Here is a 16,488-nt window from a genome sequence, read left to right on the forward strand (position 1 = left end):
CGTCTTTTCTTTCACTGGCACCTGCAACCCCCAGCCCCCAGCCCCTGACACCTCCTTCCTGGGGTCCCCTCCCCATGCTTGCCCATTGTACCAATCACCACATTTCTCAATTTTGGAGGGGATTTCTGTAATGCTGAGTATAGACTTTCTGCATTAGTAGCTCCTTGTGGTACTCTTCCCAAAAGATTTAGTTCTTTTTTAATTTTTTTTTATTTCAGCATATTACAGGGGTAAAGATGATTAGTTTATGTATTGCCTCAAAAGAGTCAGAGCTTCAAGTGTGTCCATCTCCCAGATGGTGAGCACTGCAATCATTGGGTGTGTATATAACCATCTCCTTCTGCACCCTCTCATCCTTCCAATATACGATCAATTTAGTTCTGATGACTATCATCTTAGATCACTTTCTCCCTCTGGTGTGCCATGGTGGCCTTACCATTGCTTCATCTACTCCAGGGCTCTCTCAGTACTCTCTGGCAGTTGGCCTGGTCCAGGATCTTCTGTTGTCCCAGACAAAAACATTCCTGTGCTACTACCCTGCTGGCTGCCTGGGAGTGTGACAAGTCATCACTATAATTTTATTCTTCTGCTTATATCATTGCATAAACCATTGCATCATACAGAAACAAACAGATCTCATCACATGCTGGCTGAGCTAGTGAAGAAACTCATGTCTGAGTATCCTTACCTAGCACGGACTACACAGACCAATCAAGTAAAGGCTGGTTTATTGAAAATATCAACACCCTGGATAAACTTCTAGCTAGATCAATCTAGGGGATAAAAGAAAACACAAATGACCAATATAATGAATGAAGGTGGAACTTCATTAAAAATCATACAGATTTAAATTTATTATAAGGAAATAGTACTAACAATTTGATCAATACATTTGACAGCTTAAGACAAATGGGTAAGTTGTGTAAAGATATAAATTTTCAGAAATTATAAAACAAGAAATAGAAAACCTATATAGGCCAGGTGTGGTGGCTTACACCTATAATCCTAGGTCTCTGGGATGCGAAGGTGGGCAAATTGCTCAATGTCAGGAGTTTGAAACCAGCCTGAGCAAGAGCGAGACACCATGTCTACTATAAATACAAATAAATTAATTGGCCAACTAATATATATAGAACAAATTAGCCAGGCATGGTGGCACATGCCTGCAGTCCCAGCTACTCAGGAGGCTGAGGAAGGAGGATTGCTTGAGCCCTGGAGTTTGAGTTTTCTGTGAGCTAGGCTGATGCCACGGCACTCTAGCCTAGGCAACAAAGTGAGACTCCTTTTCCAAAAAAAAAAAAGAAAGAAAGAAAGTAAGAAAGAAAGAAAAGAAAAGAAAACCTGCGTAGCCTTGTATCTAGTTTAAGAAATTGAATTTGACACTAAAAACATTTTCTACAGTATGACCCTCTGGGTTCAAATGACCTTATTAGTTAATCTATTCAACATATACAGGAGTCACCCTTCTTCATAGGACATATATTTTAAGACTCTCTGTGAATGATTGAAGCTACAGATATACACCAAACCAATGTATACTTTGAATTTTTTTCTATATGTACATACGTTTTATAAATTTTAATTTATAAATCATACACAGTAAGAGATTAACAATAATTAACATTAAAATAGAGCAATTACAGCAACATACCAACATTATTACTCTTGTGTTCTGTGTTCGTTATTAAGTAAAATAAGTGTCACTTGAAAACACACATGTTGGTAGCACGATAGTCAGTCTAATATCTGTGATAGCAACTCAATGACTAATAAAAAATAGTGGCATATATAGTGTGGACAGGCTGGACAAAGGGATGATTCACATCCCAGGTGGAATAGAGGATGGGGAAGAGTTGAGGAAGAGCTGTGGAAAGATCAGTTGCTTTTCCCCGTGAAGCCTGGTCCCTTAGATAGTGGTCACCACAGAGGATAAGAAAATTGATAGGAAATAGAATAAAAGAATATACAGAGACTAAGGTATAGTTTATAGTTTTATATAAAAAGATCAGATATAACAGTGGGCTTATTCAGTAGACTAGACATATCACCGTGAATGTCTAAAAGTATGGTTAGACTTACATAGGTTCTTATAATCACAGATATCAATTACCAGTTTTCAGGATAACATATTTAAATATCAGGCCATGCAGTTGCTATGGGAGACAGGCAGTTGGTTGGGGTCAAAAGTCTTTTCATAGGGTTTCTATTCTATCTAGGTGAACAAATAGGTACAAAGTCTTTCAAGGGCTAAATTCTAAGTTCTAAGACATAGTCATCATTTAACAAAGGTATAACAAAAGAGGCATGGTGACATTATATTTTTTGATCTAGTTGTTGTGGACTTAAAGGTAAACAGTGAGGAGACAGCAGGAAAATGATCTCTATGAACAGGTTGTTTAGAACACAGGGGCATCTCTATGGGCAAAGGGCACTCATTGTCTCTGGCTCCCATCCTGTGAGTCATATTTGCCCTGCCTTGTCTTCTAAGGAAACAGGGAAGCTCACAGATTTTGAGATACCAGGAAGCCTTTCTGGAAAACATCCCTATGGGAGCCATGAGAGCCCGCCCTTGATAGCAGCTTCTGATAAGTGAACCATTGAGTTCACACATTCTTTCAAGGCTAAACCCTGCACACTCCTGTTTCTGTGTTTAATATAGTAATATAGGGTGATAGTATAATAGTCTTATGAGCTACAATTCATTAATTCCTCAATCATATTTTTCCAACAAATTCCCCCTTTTTTTTATTTTTATTAGACATGAGTTGATGCAGTTGTATGGCCATCACTGTGATGCGTCAGTCCTCTGCTGTTTTTGGGGGTTTTTTTAGAGTTTTCTCCAGATTATAAATAAGCACAGATAAATGAGTAAAATAATGTTACAAGTTATTATGGTGGAATTTTTGTAGATTTTAAGATGAGAAAGTGGATCAGCTGACTCCAAACAAGATGAGATGCCAATAATAGTGTTAGCCTTAGAGAGTAAATTCAGTTTGTGACTGAAGGTATTTAGTATTTTTTTGTTGTAAATTTCCAATCTGTTCAGTCAGACGTTCTTGATTGAGTAGATGTTTTTTTAATGTTTTCACAAGGAAATACAGTTTGATTTTATATATACAGACAGAGAAAGAGAGAGAAATACAAATGAGTAATATTCCAATCACAACAGAGCCTAAGTTGCTTTTGCAGACTTATGACTTGGTCTCCCAGTAAGGTGACTGCTTGTTGTAAGGCAACCACTTAGGTAGCCAATTTGCTGTCAATTTGATTCTGAGTGGACCATAATTGATTTGATTTGTGATGCAAATTTTGAACAAATTCAGTGGTTTGAGCTGTTTGGTGTAATGCTACACTGGCCTTGGTGGCAGTTGCAGTGACTGCAATAATTCCCAAAATAGCTGCTAGTAATAGACCAATCAATCTTTTGGTACATTTAAGAATCTGAGTAAGCAGTTTATGCAAAGCAAACTTTGCTGGGGTTTCCTGCCAAATTCTATTCATTTTAACAGGTAACTACAGCCCTGCTCTGGCTTTAAGAATATAAATGCTTCTTTATGAGGATTGAATTTTATGGATTAATCGATACAGGAAAAATAAGAACAGTTGGTATAAGTCACTAGGAAGGAAGGTGCATCATAGATAGCATATTCAATCATGAATAAGTAGGGCAATTTAACACAAGGTTGAGTATAATGAGTAGAGTTTAGGTAAAAATTCCACTCTTCGCTACTGTTTAGATCTAATGTGTTTGTGGTAATCCAGGCCTGCAAAGGGTGTGAAGCTGCCAATAATTTCCACAGTTGCTGATGAATAGGGCCATCTAAACTATGAGGAGCTGGAGTGCTCATACCATAATTGAGCCATGTAACATGACTTTCAAAGTTAGTGTCTGTTATAGACATCGAGGTGACAGGTTTTTTTGTTTTTTTTTTTGTTTTTTTTTTTTTTTGAGACAGAGTGTCACTTTGTTGTCCAGGCTAGAGTGAGTGCCGTGGCGTCAGCCTAGCTCACAGCAACCTCAAACTCCTGGGCTTGAGTGATCCTTCTGCCTCAGCCTCCCGAGTAGCTGGGACTACAGGCATGCGCCACCATGCCCGGCTAATTTTTTATATATATATCAGTTGGCCAATTAATTTCTTTCTATTTATAGTAGAGACGGGGTCTCGCTCTTGCTCAGGCTGGTTTCGAACTCCTGACCTTGAGCAATCCACCCGCCTCGGCCTCCCAAGAGCTAGGATTACAGGCGTGAGCCACAGCGCCCGGCCGTGACAGGTTTTTTATAACGAAGTTTTTTAACTTTGTAAGATGAGGCAGGATGCCCATAGGGACTCCAGTCTAATTAATACATAACCTCAAGAAGGTGAGCCAGTAACAATGCGTCCCATGTGACTTTTACAATTTTTCCATTGTACCCAGATTTAAGGGTCAGAAATTACTACCTCCTTACAGATGGGTACATCTGGAGGTGCAAATTTAGTATGTCCAGAAGCAGAAAAAAAGGTTGCACTTACAAGAAATAACAAGGCTTTAGATTTATCACTGGTAGAGTTGCAGGTGACTAGCCAGATTTGAGTAGCAGGTATTAAACAATGAATACCTTTACCAATACATATGGGCAGGCCTTCTGTTTCAACTTCGTATTTATTAATTATAGTTATGGCCTCATTGACTTTCATTGGACCACAATAATCATAAGGTCCTGGTAGCCAATTAGAATCATTATTAAATACTAAGAAAGGAATATCAGCCCAGTTGACAATCTTATTTAAAGGTGCATTGGGAATATAGGCCCAGTAATGATAAGTGTGGTTATCAGACATTCTTACCACCATGCTCACTTTGCAGATCATGGCAAGAAAGAGGTTTACAGATGTTTTAGATGCAGACATAGACTTCAGTATGCTGTCTGCTTCTTCATAGGTCCTCTTCAGCTGTCCACATGTCATGATCAGTGGCTGGCACGTTTTCTTGCTTCAGCACTTCCTATTCTTTATTTTCATCCTTTTAAAGCCCTCAACCAGGGCCTCATTCCCTTCTGGTGGTCTCCTCCAATTTTTCCCCTCCTGTTTCCACTCTGGGTTTGATTCTTCTGCTTGGAATCCAGACTATTTGTCCATCAGCTCTCAAAAGACAAGGAAAAGCCTCTCCCCCACACCTTTGCCCATCCTTCTTTCCATTTATTCTTCTATATCATCTTTCTACCAGATAGGCTGGTGAGGGAAAGGATCTGGTGGATGGCTCCCTTTCCAATACTTCCTCTACTGCTGTTAAATCATCTTTTTTATGATAACTCAAAAATATTTAAAGTAAATAAGGCTTAATTTTTTCTATTCTGGGGGAACATATACCTCCCCTTTTTGTTTAAATAACATATTTTAAGGCTTGATGATGTTTTTTACTATTTTAGGTAATATCTATTGAGTTAAATGTACAAACTGGAATAATTTATTTTGTGGATAATGATTATCAATTGTTTCTATAAAATCAGATATATGTGATTGCCAATCCAGATTTTGCTGATAAGCCTTTTGAACTTGTGAATTAGTAAGGGGAATAATACTTTATTCAGGATCTTGGCCACTCAGTTGTTCTAGTCTGTTGCTGTTTTTGTAGGTTATTTACCAAAATTAAAGAAAAAACTTATGTAGTCATAATTTTAAAATTAAAAACCAAACATGTTAAAGAATTAGGATAAGTATATTATGCCATTTTATTAAGAGTATATTAATATTAACCAAAATCTTTTTAGTCAAAATTTCTTAATAAATTTCCTTTCATAAACTTTATCTCATCATGCATATATCACACAGCATCTATAACACCTTCCATAAAACTTTGTGTTTTGTCCTAAAATTCCTTTTTCCTACATAATGAATCATTTTAGGATAAAAAATTCTATGCAAGATCCTTTCTTTACATTATCTTTTCTTTAACCTTTCTAAATAAAACTTTAAATTCTTTGATATCTTACATCTTTTTCTTTAAATAACCCACGAATTATACAAAGATATATATTTTAACAAGAATACATTCTGTTTCATTTATATTTCTTCCTATTAATAACATCTTATTATATGGTATATCTTATATGTAGAATTACATGCATTGAGTACGACAGTGAGAATATTGCAGCCCAAGCACAGGCAGAAAGAAGACTGGTTTAGATACAGTTGTAGAACAGAATGAAGATAAAAAAATGGCAAAAAACTGGAGATAATTATGCAATTAAAGAAGCAGAATTTCCACTTATAAATTCCAAGAGTTGGTTGTTCTGCCAGTTCCTTTGCTCTATGTGCAAAATCACTGACTTTTTACCCTGGGCATTTTCAATCTCTTCTCTGGAGCCACAAGTTCACTCCCACAAAAATATTGACTGGTAATTATAAAGCATCTACTGCCTATCTAACACTGTCCTGTACTTATTTCTTCTATTTAAATATAAAATAAACTCCATAATTTATAAATCCTTCTTAGTGTTTACCTGAACAAAGTAGCCTGATAAAGTCAATAAATCAATTAGTTCAATGACCAAAAGTAAAAAAAGGAGTAACCAAAAAGTGCTTTCTATATGCTTCCCAAATTAGAATGAAAAGATAGAATGTACTAAGTGAAATGATATTACCACACTGTGCAATTACTAATACATTCAGATAATTTTATGAGCACCATTAAGTTTTATAACAATCCTTGTTGGAATTGCAGATCAGGTCATATAAACGATACGTAATGAACTTTGAAATAATAAAATAACATAGTAGGCCTAGCAAGAGCAATAAGTATGTAAGAACAGAGGATTGGAATGGGCAGGTTCCCATTCAGAAGCTTTAGGGTTTAAAACAATTAATTAAACATGAAGCAAACAAAATATTTCCTTTCAGAATCTTTGAAGTTTCTAGTTTGCTAATAAATTCTCGACACTTGAAATTACCCATTATTTCTAATATTTCTCCTTTTCTGTTCAAAATAGGCATACATCCACAAACACAAATATAATTCCTTAGTCTGTAAATATACTACAACTATAGTTCAACTTAACCATGATGTATTTGGATATCTGATTCAATATAAATAAAAAATATGCTTATTTCTGTTTCACTGGCCAGGCAGGTTGCATGTTGAAAGAAAACTGTAGGATAGAATGTAACATCTAGTCATTCTGGGTTCAGAAATGTATGGCTTTCATTAAGTGCAAAATCATTATTATAAGCATTACAGTAACAATGTAATTACAAATGTAATGAAAAAAAGCTTTGGGAACCTTACTCTTTAAAGTATAGCCACTGATAAAATGGATCACAAATTAGGTCTTTGTATTGTGTAGCCCGACAGTACATTTTTACAATCGATTTCCTCCAACTTTGAGTAACATGGGATATGTTAATGTTGGTGGCATAATAACACTTTATTTAATCTACAACATGTTGGAAACAGTAAAAACATTTTTAATTTAATGAAACAAATTAAGTTTACATGTAATCTAAAAATATTCCAAATTACATTCTATTTTATTATCGTAATGTGCAGTAGTAAAACAAGTTATTTTTAATATTATAATTTTTACATTCTGATTATAATGAGAAGAATATTACTTCATCATATACTTACATCATATATCACTTAAAATACTGTTTATTATAAGAAAATCCTTGGTACCTATCCATTTCATAGATCTTACATTTCAGTGTTTTTAATTTTCCATGGAAATGTACATGAATAATGCCTACTTAATACAAAAGACTTCTAATAAATGTGATGTAGCTATCATTAAACACACATTCACATACACACTAAGAATGAAAGCATACCAACTACGGTATTTAATGTTGAATAATATCAGTACTTGCTTGCAAAAAATAGCAAAAATGTATACTTTATTACATTTTCACCCCACCCGGACCAGAAAGTATATTTTACATGGAATTATAACTCTCAGAAAATCTCTCTCTTTTTTAAAGCTGACATACAATTAAATCAACTAAATATTTTAACTGGGTCATTCTCTATAATCAACAACCTAGTTTAAAGAAATGAGTGAATGTGTTAGTGCATTAGTGTATTGCACTGTGAGCCCTCTGATATATGTTTAGACTTGATTCTAGATTAATTGCATTCTGAAATTTATGAAAGTATTTTAAGTATCAATTGTTTATTGTTCTATAAGGTATATCTTTTGCATAAATATTTTTTCATATTCATTATATTTGTAAGGTTTCTTTCCTTAAAATTTTTGTGATGATGAGCAATGTTTGAGAAAATATTGGAGCATTATTTGCAGTGTAAGTTCTCCCATGTCCGATAAGATCTGTTATAACTAATGGTATTGTCAGCAGTCTACATTATTAGTTTTGCTTTAAGTATAAGTACTGTTGTGCATTTTAAGGCTAATCCTTTGGTAAAGCACTTACACTCATTACATTTATCTCACTTTTATCTAGTCTGATTTCTTTGATGTAGAATAAGATGTAAACAGTTATTAAAGCCTATGTCACAACTTTCACATTCATAGAATTTTTCTCTGATATGAATTCTTTTATGTAGATTAATGTGTGAGCACTGGGAAAATGCTTTGCCACATTTCTCACATTTGTATGGTTTCTCTCCTGTATGGATTCATTTATGTTGAGTGAGGTCTCTGAACGGGATAATGGCTTTGCCACATTCTACACATTTTTAGAGTTTCTCTCCAGTATGAATTCCTTTATGTCGAGTAAGGTATGTGCACAGGGTAAAGGCTTTACCACATTCCACACATTTGTAGGGTTTCTCTCTTGTATGAATTCTTTTATGTCGAGTAAGGTGTGTGACCTGGGTAAAGGCTTTGCCACATTCCTCACATTTGTAGGGTTTCTCTCCTGTATGAGTTCTTTTATGTTGAGTAAGTTGTGTGCAGCTGGTAAAAGCTTTGCCACATTCTTCACATTTGTAGGGTTTCTCTCCAGTATGGATTCTTTTATGTCGAGTAAGGTTTGGGCACAGGGTAAAGGCTTTTCCACATTCTTCACATTTGTAGGGTTTCTCTCCAGTATGGATTCTTTTATGTTCAGTAAGGTTTGTGCACAGGCTAAAGGCTTTTCCACATTCTTCACATTTGTAGGGTTTTTCTCCAGTATGGATTCTTTTATGTCGAGTAAGGACTGAGGACTGGATAAAGGCTTTGCCACATTCTTCACATTTGTAGGGTTTCTCTCCAGTATGAATTCTTTTATGTTGAGTAAGGGATGTGAAATGGGTAAAGGCTTTGCCACATTCTTCACATTTGTATGGTTTCTCTCCCATATGAATTTTTTTATGTAGAGTAAGTTTTGTGCAACACATAAAGGCTTTGCCACATTCTTCACACTTGTAGGGTTTCTCTCCAGTGTGAATTCTCCTATGTATAGTAAGTTTTGAGCAACAGTTGAAGGGTTTTCCACATTCTTCACACTTGTAGAATTTCTCTCTTGTATGATTTTTTCTATGTCCAGAAACATTAGAGCTGTGGTTATAAGTTTTGCCACTTTCATTAAGTTTGAAACATTTCTCTCCAGTATGTCTTGTCTTGTGTCTATTTAGATTTGATGATTTGCTAAAGACATTTATACATTTATAACATTTGAATAATTTTCTGTGGCAAGTTGACAAACATTGGGTAAGACCATCAGAACATGATTTCTGCCTCTTATACTCACCCCCACACTCCCAGTCTCTTCTTAAGTGTATATATTCAAGGCCATTTCTTCCATATAATCTCATTATTGATTTCTGAAAGGGGTCTTTTATACACTGCTCAGGCAACAGGTCTTTGTTGCAATGGGAAGAGAGTTCTGAAAGAGATGAAAATAACAAAGTATCTGACTAAGCAGACTCTGGTGAATATACTTAAAAATTTGAATATATAAAACTATAGAAAGTACATTAGAAAGAAAGCACAATAGAATACCATGGTCTTACTTCCATCATAGATGTATGAACTTAATAATATAATTACAACCATGATTCTTTTAGAAATCATAACTGCTAATAGTTCATAGCACCCCAATTGAGCATAGGAAGGGGAAGAAAACTTGGTTGCATTTACCCACCACAGCCCTTCCTCCATGCTGACACTGAGTTATCACTTTAGTAGTAAAATCCCATCTCCTGGATTCCCTTTCAAAAGAGAATGAAACTATGGGCATATGTCCACACATGTGTTTTTTGTGGCCTTTCCAAAGGCTGGTTTCCACCTCCTTTGACAACTACATAACTCTCTGAGAAAAATATGCACATATCAAGAATAAAATTATGCATTATCATAATGATGGTGCAAAATATTTAATTATGCTATAAAATTTGAAAGGCAAAATAAAAAAAAGATCATTGCCATGTGTTAATTTCTATACAATATAAAAAGACATAATTATTGATATCGATATCATAAAGGTGAGGGCAGATGTAAAGATTACGAATTTTTATATGCAACTGAAGTAGTTATTCATTTAACATAAGTTGCAAGTTCAAAAGGTTTTATATAGTTCTCACAGTGAACATCAGAAAAAAATGTTTACAGAGAAAAAAGAAAGCTAGGCAAAGAAACAAAATATGTCACTAAAAATCAGTGAGGCACAATGCAGGACAGAGGGAGAGGAAAGAAAGAAAAGACAGTGACAAAAGTTATATAAAACAATTAACATAAGAGAAATTGTAAGTCCTTCCTTTGAGAAAATTATGTAAATTTTTATGTACTACTGTTTCCAGTCAGAAGGCACAGTTAAATAAAGAGTTAAAAAAAATCCAACTATATTCCATGTAAAGCGACTTGACTTCATACTTGATGAAAACAATAAACTACAACTGGCAGGATATAGCAAGATATATCAGAAAAACATTTAGCATCAAAGAGCAGTGGAGTTCAAAATTATATTAGGCACATTATTTTAAAGTGAAAAACGTTATAATTTTTAAAATATACTTTAAGTCAAAACTGTCACAAGAGGGGGGCGGAGCAAGATGGCAGACGAATAACACCGCCAGACAGAGTGTATCTGCAGAAAAGACAGATTCTAGCAGAAATTAGAGGAAAGAAGCAAGAAGACGAGCATACAGCGGAAAAGGGCCGGAAGGAGGGGTTCCTGAGACCCCGGGAGACTCCACGGGAGGAGGCTGCGGAGGAGAACTGGAGGCTGAGACCACTGGAGCAGCCCAGAGACCAGCGGCAAGGGTAGGTTGATTTGCTGTTTCCCCTCCCCTGCATTTCGGACTGCTGGTGGGCTCCCCAGCGGGTGGAGAGACCTGTGGACACCAGCCCAGAGACCACTGCCACCAGCCAGCGGTGAGCCTGTAGCAGACGTGGCACCAGGTTCCCAACTTCCTCCAGGCACCTCTGTGTGCACAGGCCCGAGCCACACGGCAGGCACCATATTGTCTCCTCCTCCCCTCCGCTGACCCTACCCGTGGCTGCCCAAAGAGACAATACAGCCACCAGCCAGAGGCACCTCCAGGGAATGGGACCTTCTCTTTTGGGACCCTACAGCTGACTCAGGGGAACTCAGACTGTGAGCTCCCTACCCGCCAGCCCTCCCAGGTGCTGCTGGCACGGTGTTCACAGGACAACTGTGCCGACTCAGAGGCTGAGAGACATAGACGCAGCTTGGGCTCCCTGTGGGTGAATTGGGACTGGAACTCCTCTCCCTGGTGGGGACCCAGATCCTTTCACAGGATAACAAATCATAAAGCAGAAAACATAACATCTCCTTGTGGTGATCTGGGATTTCTGTACCAAATACCAATATCACCACGACACTCACACATTTCAGACATGATGTAATAAATACAGAGAAATTAAAAAATGGTTTGCAGACAGATGTGGTGGCTCATGCCTGTAATCCTAGCACTCTGGAGGGCCAAGGGGGGGAGGATCGCTTGAGCACAGGAGTTGGAGACCAGCCTGAGCAAGAGTGAGACCTGGTCTTTACTAAAAATAGAAAAATTAGCCAGAAACTGTGGCACATACCTATAGTTCTAGCTACTCAGGAGGCTCAGGCAGGAGGATCACTTCAGCTCAAGAGTTTGAAGCTGCAGTGAACTACCAAGATGCCATTGCACTCTACCCAGGTTGATAGAGTGAGACTCTGTCTCAAAAAAAAATTTTTTTTACCATAGATTTTCTCAAATATACACACATATTTCCATGTCCTACAATGGAATGGAAAGCAGTCAGTACCTGCAGTCCCTTATAAACCATGAGCAGGGCTTTTGTTCTCACTCTAACCTTAAATTAACTACACTGAAGAGAAATAAAGTCCTTAGATAATTTAAGAATAAGGGACAGGGAAGACTGTATCATAGATTAAGATAAGGAAACTCAGACTTCCCAGAAAACATTTCCATTGAAGCAGAGTTTTCCAAAAGACTTTAGAAGGTCTGGCTTCCTCCTTGACCTTTGGACCTCTCTCCTGTGTCACCTGCTTCATTCACTGCCACCTACCTGAGTGTTTGGCGACAGTCTCATTTGTCTTCACATTCCAGGGCTCTTTTTTTTGCTCCAGAAAGGTGATCAGGTCTGGCTTAGAGGCAACAAGACCTGTTTTATTTGAAGAAAAGTGACATGACATTTTTGAGATTCTTCCATTACCAATCGAGGACTGTGCTCAGTAGAGAAACGGGAACAGTACGGAAGACTCTAAAAAAAAATTAATCCCCAAACACTAATGCCTGTCAGACATTTTATAATATTTAGAAAGTACTTAAAATTTGAGGGTCCTTAGCTCCATTACCCAATACTTGTGGAATCAAATATTGGTGGTGGATATTGGACTGTAAACTGTGAGTAACAAAATCTTATACCACCAAATTTTTGGAATTATCACTAACAAAGAGTGAAAGATACTGATCAGTTCAGGAAAGGGAAAGATTAATGTCAAGATAAAACAGATTGAAGATTTTCTTTCCTATACCAACAAATCCCAATTTTTCCTTGGAAACAAACATCTGAACTTTACTCATGCAAAGCAGAAAATCCCAGAAAAATTCTGCAAAGGTAGAATATAAAATTCTTAGTGGGGAATAAAAATTATGCATTGAAAAGATCTTTACCTATGAACACCAAATCTCTGTAGTTCTCTAACATCACATCCCTATACAAATTCTGCTGAGCATTGTCAAGACATTCCCACTCCTCCAGAGAGAATTCTATGGCCACATCCCTGAATGTCAACAGTCCCTGAAAAAACAAAACAAAACGAAACACATATTTACCAAGTGGTCATGTGGGGAATTCTTAATTTCACTGTTGGTGAAATAACAGAGTAAAGAGAACTGGTTTTGACTCATATGAGTAACTGGAATTATTCAAAAAGACAATTTTTAACACAGAAATATTATGTAGGCTGGGCGTGGTGGCTCACGCCTATAATCCTAGCACTTTGGAGGCTGAGGCGGGCGGATTGCTCAAGGTCAGGAGTTCGAAACCAACCTGAGCAAGACCCCGTCTTTACCAAAAATAGAAATAAATTAATTGACCAACTAAAAATATATATAGAAAAAATTAGCCGGGCATGGTGGCGCATGCCTATAGTCCCAGCTACTCGGGAGGCTGAGGCAGTAGGATCGCTGAGCCCCGGAGATTGAGGTTGCTGTGAGCCAGGCTGATGCCACGGCACTCACTCTAGCCTGGGCAACAAAGTGAGACTCTGTCTCAAAAAAAAAAAAAGAAATATTATGTAATGTGTTATCTGACTCTGAGGAGAGACGATGACATAAGGTCCAAAAAACTTGTGTAGATATTATAGTTTTCTGAACGATAAGGTATAAAATTCAAGTTGCAAACACAGGCATGTATATTTTTGAGTACTATATTTATATCCAGGATAAGTAATGTATATTTTTTAGATAGAAAAGTCATGTCTAATTAGATGGTATTAATAATTCTTCAGTTTTGCAAAGTCCTTAATACGTACAACAATGAACTACAAATCCTACTAAAATACAGATTTTCATTTCAAATATCTGGGGCAAAGTTGAGTTGCTGAATTTCTAACAAGCTCAACAGTGACATCAACGCTTCTGGCAAAAAGGGAATATTTTTCAAACATTCAGTAAGCAGCAGAGCCTGCCTTTATCTCAGTTCATCTAACCAGGAAAGAAAGATGAGAGCCTTTATTTTCCAAAGCAGGTTATATGCAATGGGAATCTAAAAAGAAAAAGGGAGCTTCCAGATAAAATGTGATAGTTTATGCCCATCATTAGGTAAAGCTTCACAAGGTACTTAATAATTAAGAAAAAAAAATAATTAAGAAAAAAATATTTACTCAATATTAGAAAAATGATAGAGAACACGATAGCCAAGTGAATAAAATTAGTATCAAGTACAATACAGCAGGTGCTCTTAGGTGCCAATGCACACAGGCATACCATCACTGCTGTGATATTTTGATGTTTTTGGCCAAAGGAAAAAAGTAAATTATAATTGGAATCTAATCATGAACATCAGTTTTAGGCAAAATTCAAGCTACAGATATGTCATGTTCTGTAATCTCTAATAACATATTTAAATAGTCTTTCTTTAGTGTCCTAGAGAGCAAGTCTCTTCTAATTATTTTTTTCTCAGAACATTCTCAGTTATTCTGAATAACTAATGTGTATTCTATTAATCTTGTTCTGCACAGAACTGATGGAGCATCTAGATAGAACAAACAGTACATGTTCCTCTTCTTCACTGATAACCTAGGGAGAACTCATCTCCAATAGTAATCTTGGGCATCCAAGATTCTGCTTCCAAGATGTTCAACAGCCACAAAGGGAATAATTTTAATATTGCAGGTTTTCAATATATGCTGACAATTGTTCATGGTGTACAAGAAGCCTGGATGGAGACAAGGCTCTGGTATACAGAGAAAAAGAATTTTTTGGAGATTCCTCATGATTATTAAGAAAAAAGGGGGGGAAAGTAGTTGAGGTGAACACATTATGTAAGAAAATAAAATGAGAAAAGTTAAGGTTTACAAAGTCTGTACACATGACATTCCAAGAGGAAAAGTGAACACGCCCCCTGACCTGGGACACATTCCCATGAGAACCAGCCATTTCCTTCTCTTCCTCCTTCTCTGAAATTCCTTCTTTGTTCAGATTATCTGGGAAATTCACACATGTACCTTGTGAGTATGAATCTAAAGGTGTCAGCACAACCCTTTCCCCTGCTACCATCACACCCACAGCAGAAAGACCATGAAGTGCAGAAAAAATTCACACTGCCCTGTCCTTTATCACAGGAGAGAGTAAGGAGCAATGAACTCCTACATAAAGATCAAAATCTGAGTTTTTTCTTTCCTACGCTCAGCTCCCCTCCCCTCCTCCCACAGTCATTGGCAATTTTTACGCAGGAATAGATATATGGACCACACAGACCTGTCCCTAAAAAATACAAGCAGGGCAGGGCATCATGTGGGCCACTTCATTAAAATCACATCCATGGTCCCACCTAGACAAATGGACACTCTGTGGGAGAGGGCACAGGTGATGGTGCCTGGAGGGAGAATCTCTTAGAATGTGCCTACAAATCATTTGGTGATCTGGAGCCCACTCTAAGTAACGCGATTCTACAGCCAAGGAATTCATCCAAGGGGTCCATGAATTGGCTCCTTGAAAAAGTCCCCTGTGAATGCTGATGGTGCTTCTCCCAGAACCCACTATCAGTAGCACTCAGGCATAGCACACAGAGAGCATCACACCCAACACTCCTATGGCAAAAATACTTTTGGTCCAAAGTAAAGACCACCAATTGCCATCCTGAAACATGGCATTCTTTTAAAAGATTACAGGCCAGGTGTGGTGGCTCATGCCTGTAAACCTAGCACTTTGGGAGGCCAAGGCGGGCGGATTGCTCAAGGTCAGGAGTTCGAAACCAGCCTGAGCAAGACCCCGTCTCTACCACAAATAGAAATAAATTAATTGACCAACTAAAAATATATATAGAAAAAATTAGCCGGGCATGGTGGCGCATGCCTGTAGTCCCAGCTACTCGGGCGGCTGAGGCAGTAGGATCGCTGAGCCCCAGAGATTGAGGTTGCTGTGAGCCAGGCTGACGCCACGGCACTCACTCTAGCCTGGGCAACAAAGTGAGACTCTGTCTCAAAAAATAAATAAATAAAAATAAGATTAGGGAGGCCCATGGACATGCATTAAGTAGCATACAAAGCAGATTTCCTTAAAGATAATATTCTTCATTACTGCCAAAGCCTTACAAAGCTTCTCATTAAACATCTGACATTGAGGCCGGGCGCGGTGGCTCACGCCTGTAATCCTAGCACTCTGGGAGGCCGAGGCGGGCGGATTACTCGAGGTTGGGAGTTCGAAACCAGCCTGAGCGAGACCCCATCTCTACTAAAAATAGAAAGAAATTAATTGACCAACTAAAAATATATATATAAAAAATTAGCTGGGCAGGGTGGTGCATGCCTGTAGTCCCAGCTAGGGAGGCTGAGGCAAGAGGATCACTTGAGCCCAGGAGTTTGAGGTTGCTGTGAGCTAGGC

The 16,488-nt window shown here is 37.5% G+C and overlaps 1 protein-coding gene across 1 annotated transcript in view; it reads right to left on the reverse strand.

The window, feature by feature from the left end:
- LOC142866391 (uncharacterized) overlaps positions 1-16,488 on the reverse strand; it is a 185,014-nt gene that overhangs the window by 165,051 nt on the left and 3,475 nt on the right. Inside the window, 2 exon segments of the mRNA XM_075999761.1 lie at positions 12,446-12,541; positions 13,054-13,184. Of these exon segments, the coding sequence (XP_075855876.1) occupies positions 12,446-12,541; positions 13,054-13,184 (227 nt within the window).

The sequence above is a fragment of the Microcebus murinus genome, unplaced genomic scaffold (genome assembly GCF_040939455.1).
Source record: "Microcebus murinus isolate Inina unplaced genomic scaffold, M.murinus_Inina_mat1.0 scaf004_hap2_Mmur4.0, whole genome shotgun sequence".
Taxonomy (NCBI): domain Eukaryota; kingdom Metazoa; phylum Chordata; class Mammalia; order Primates; family Cheirogaleidae; genus Microcebus; species Microcebus murinus.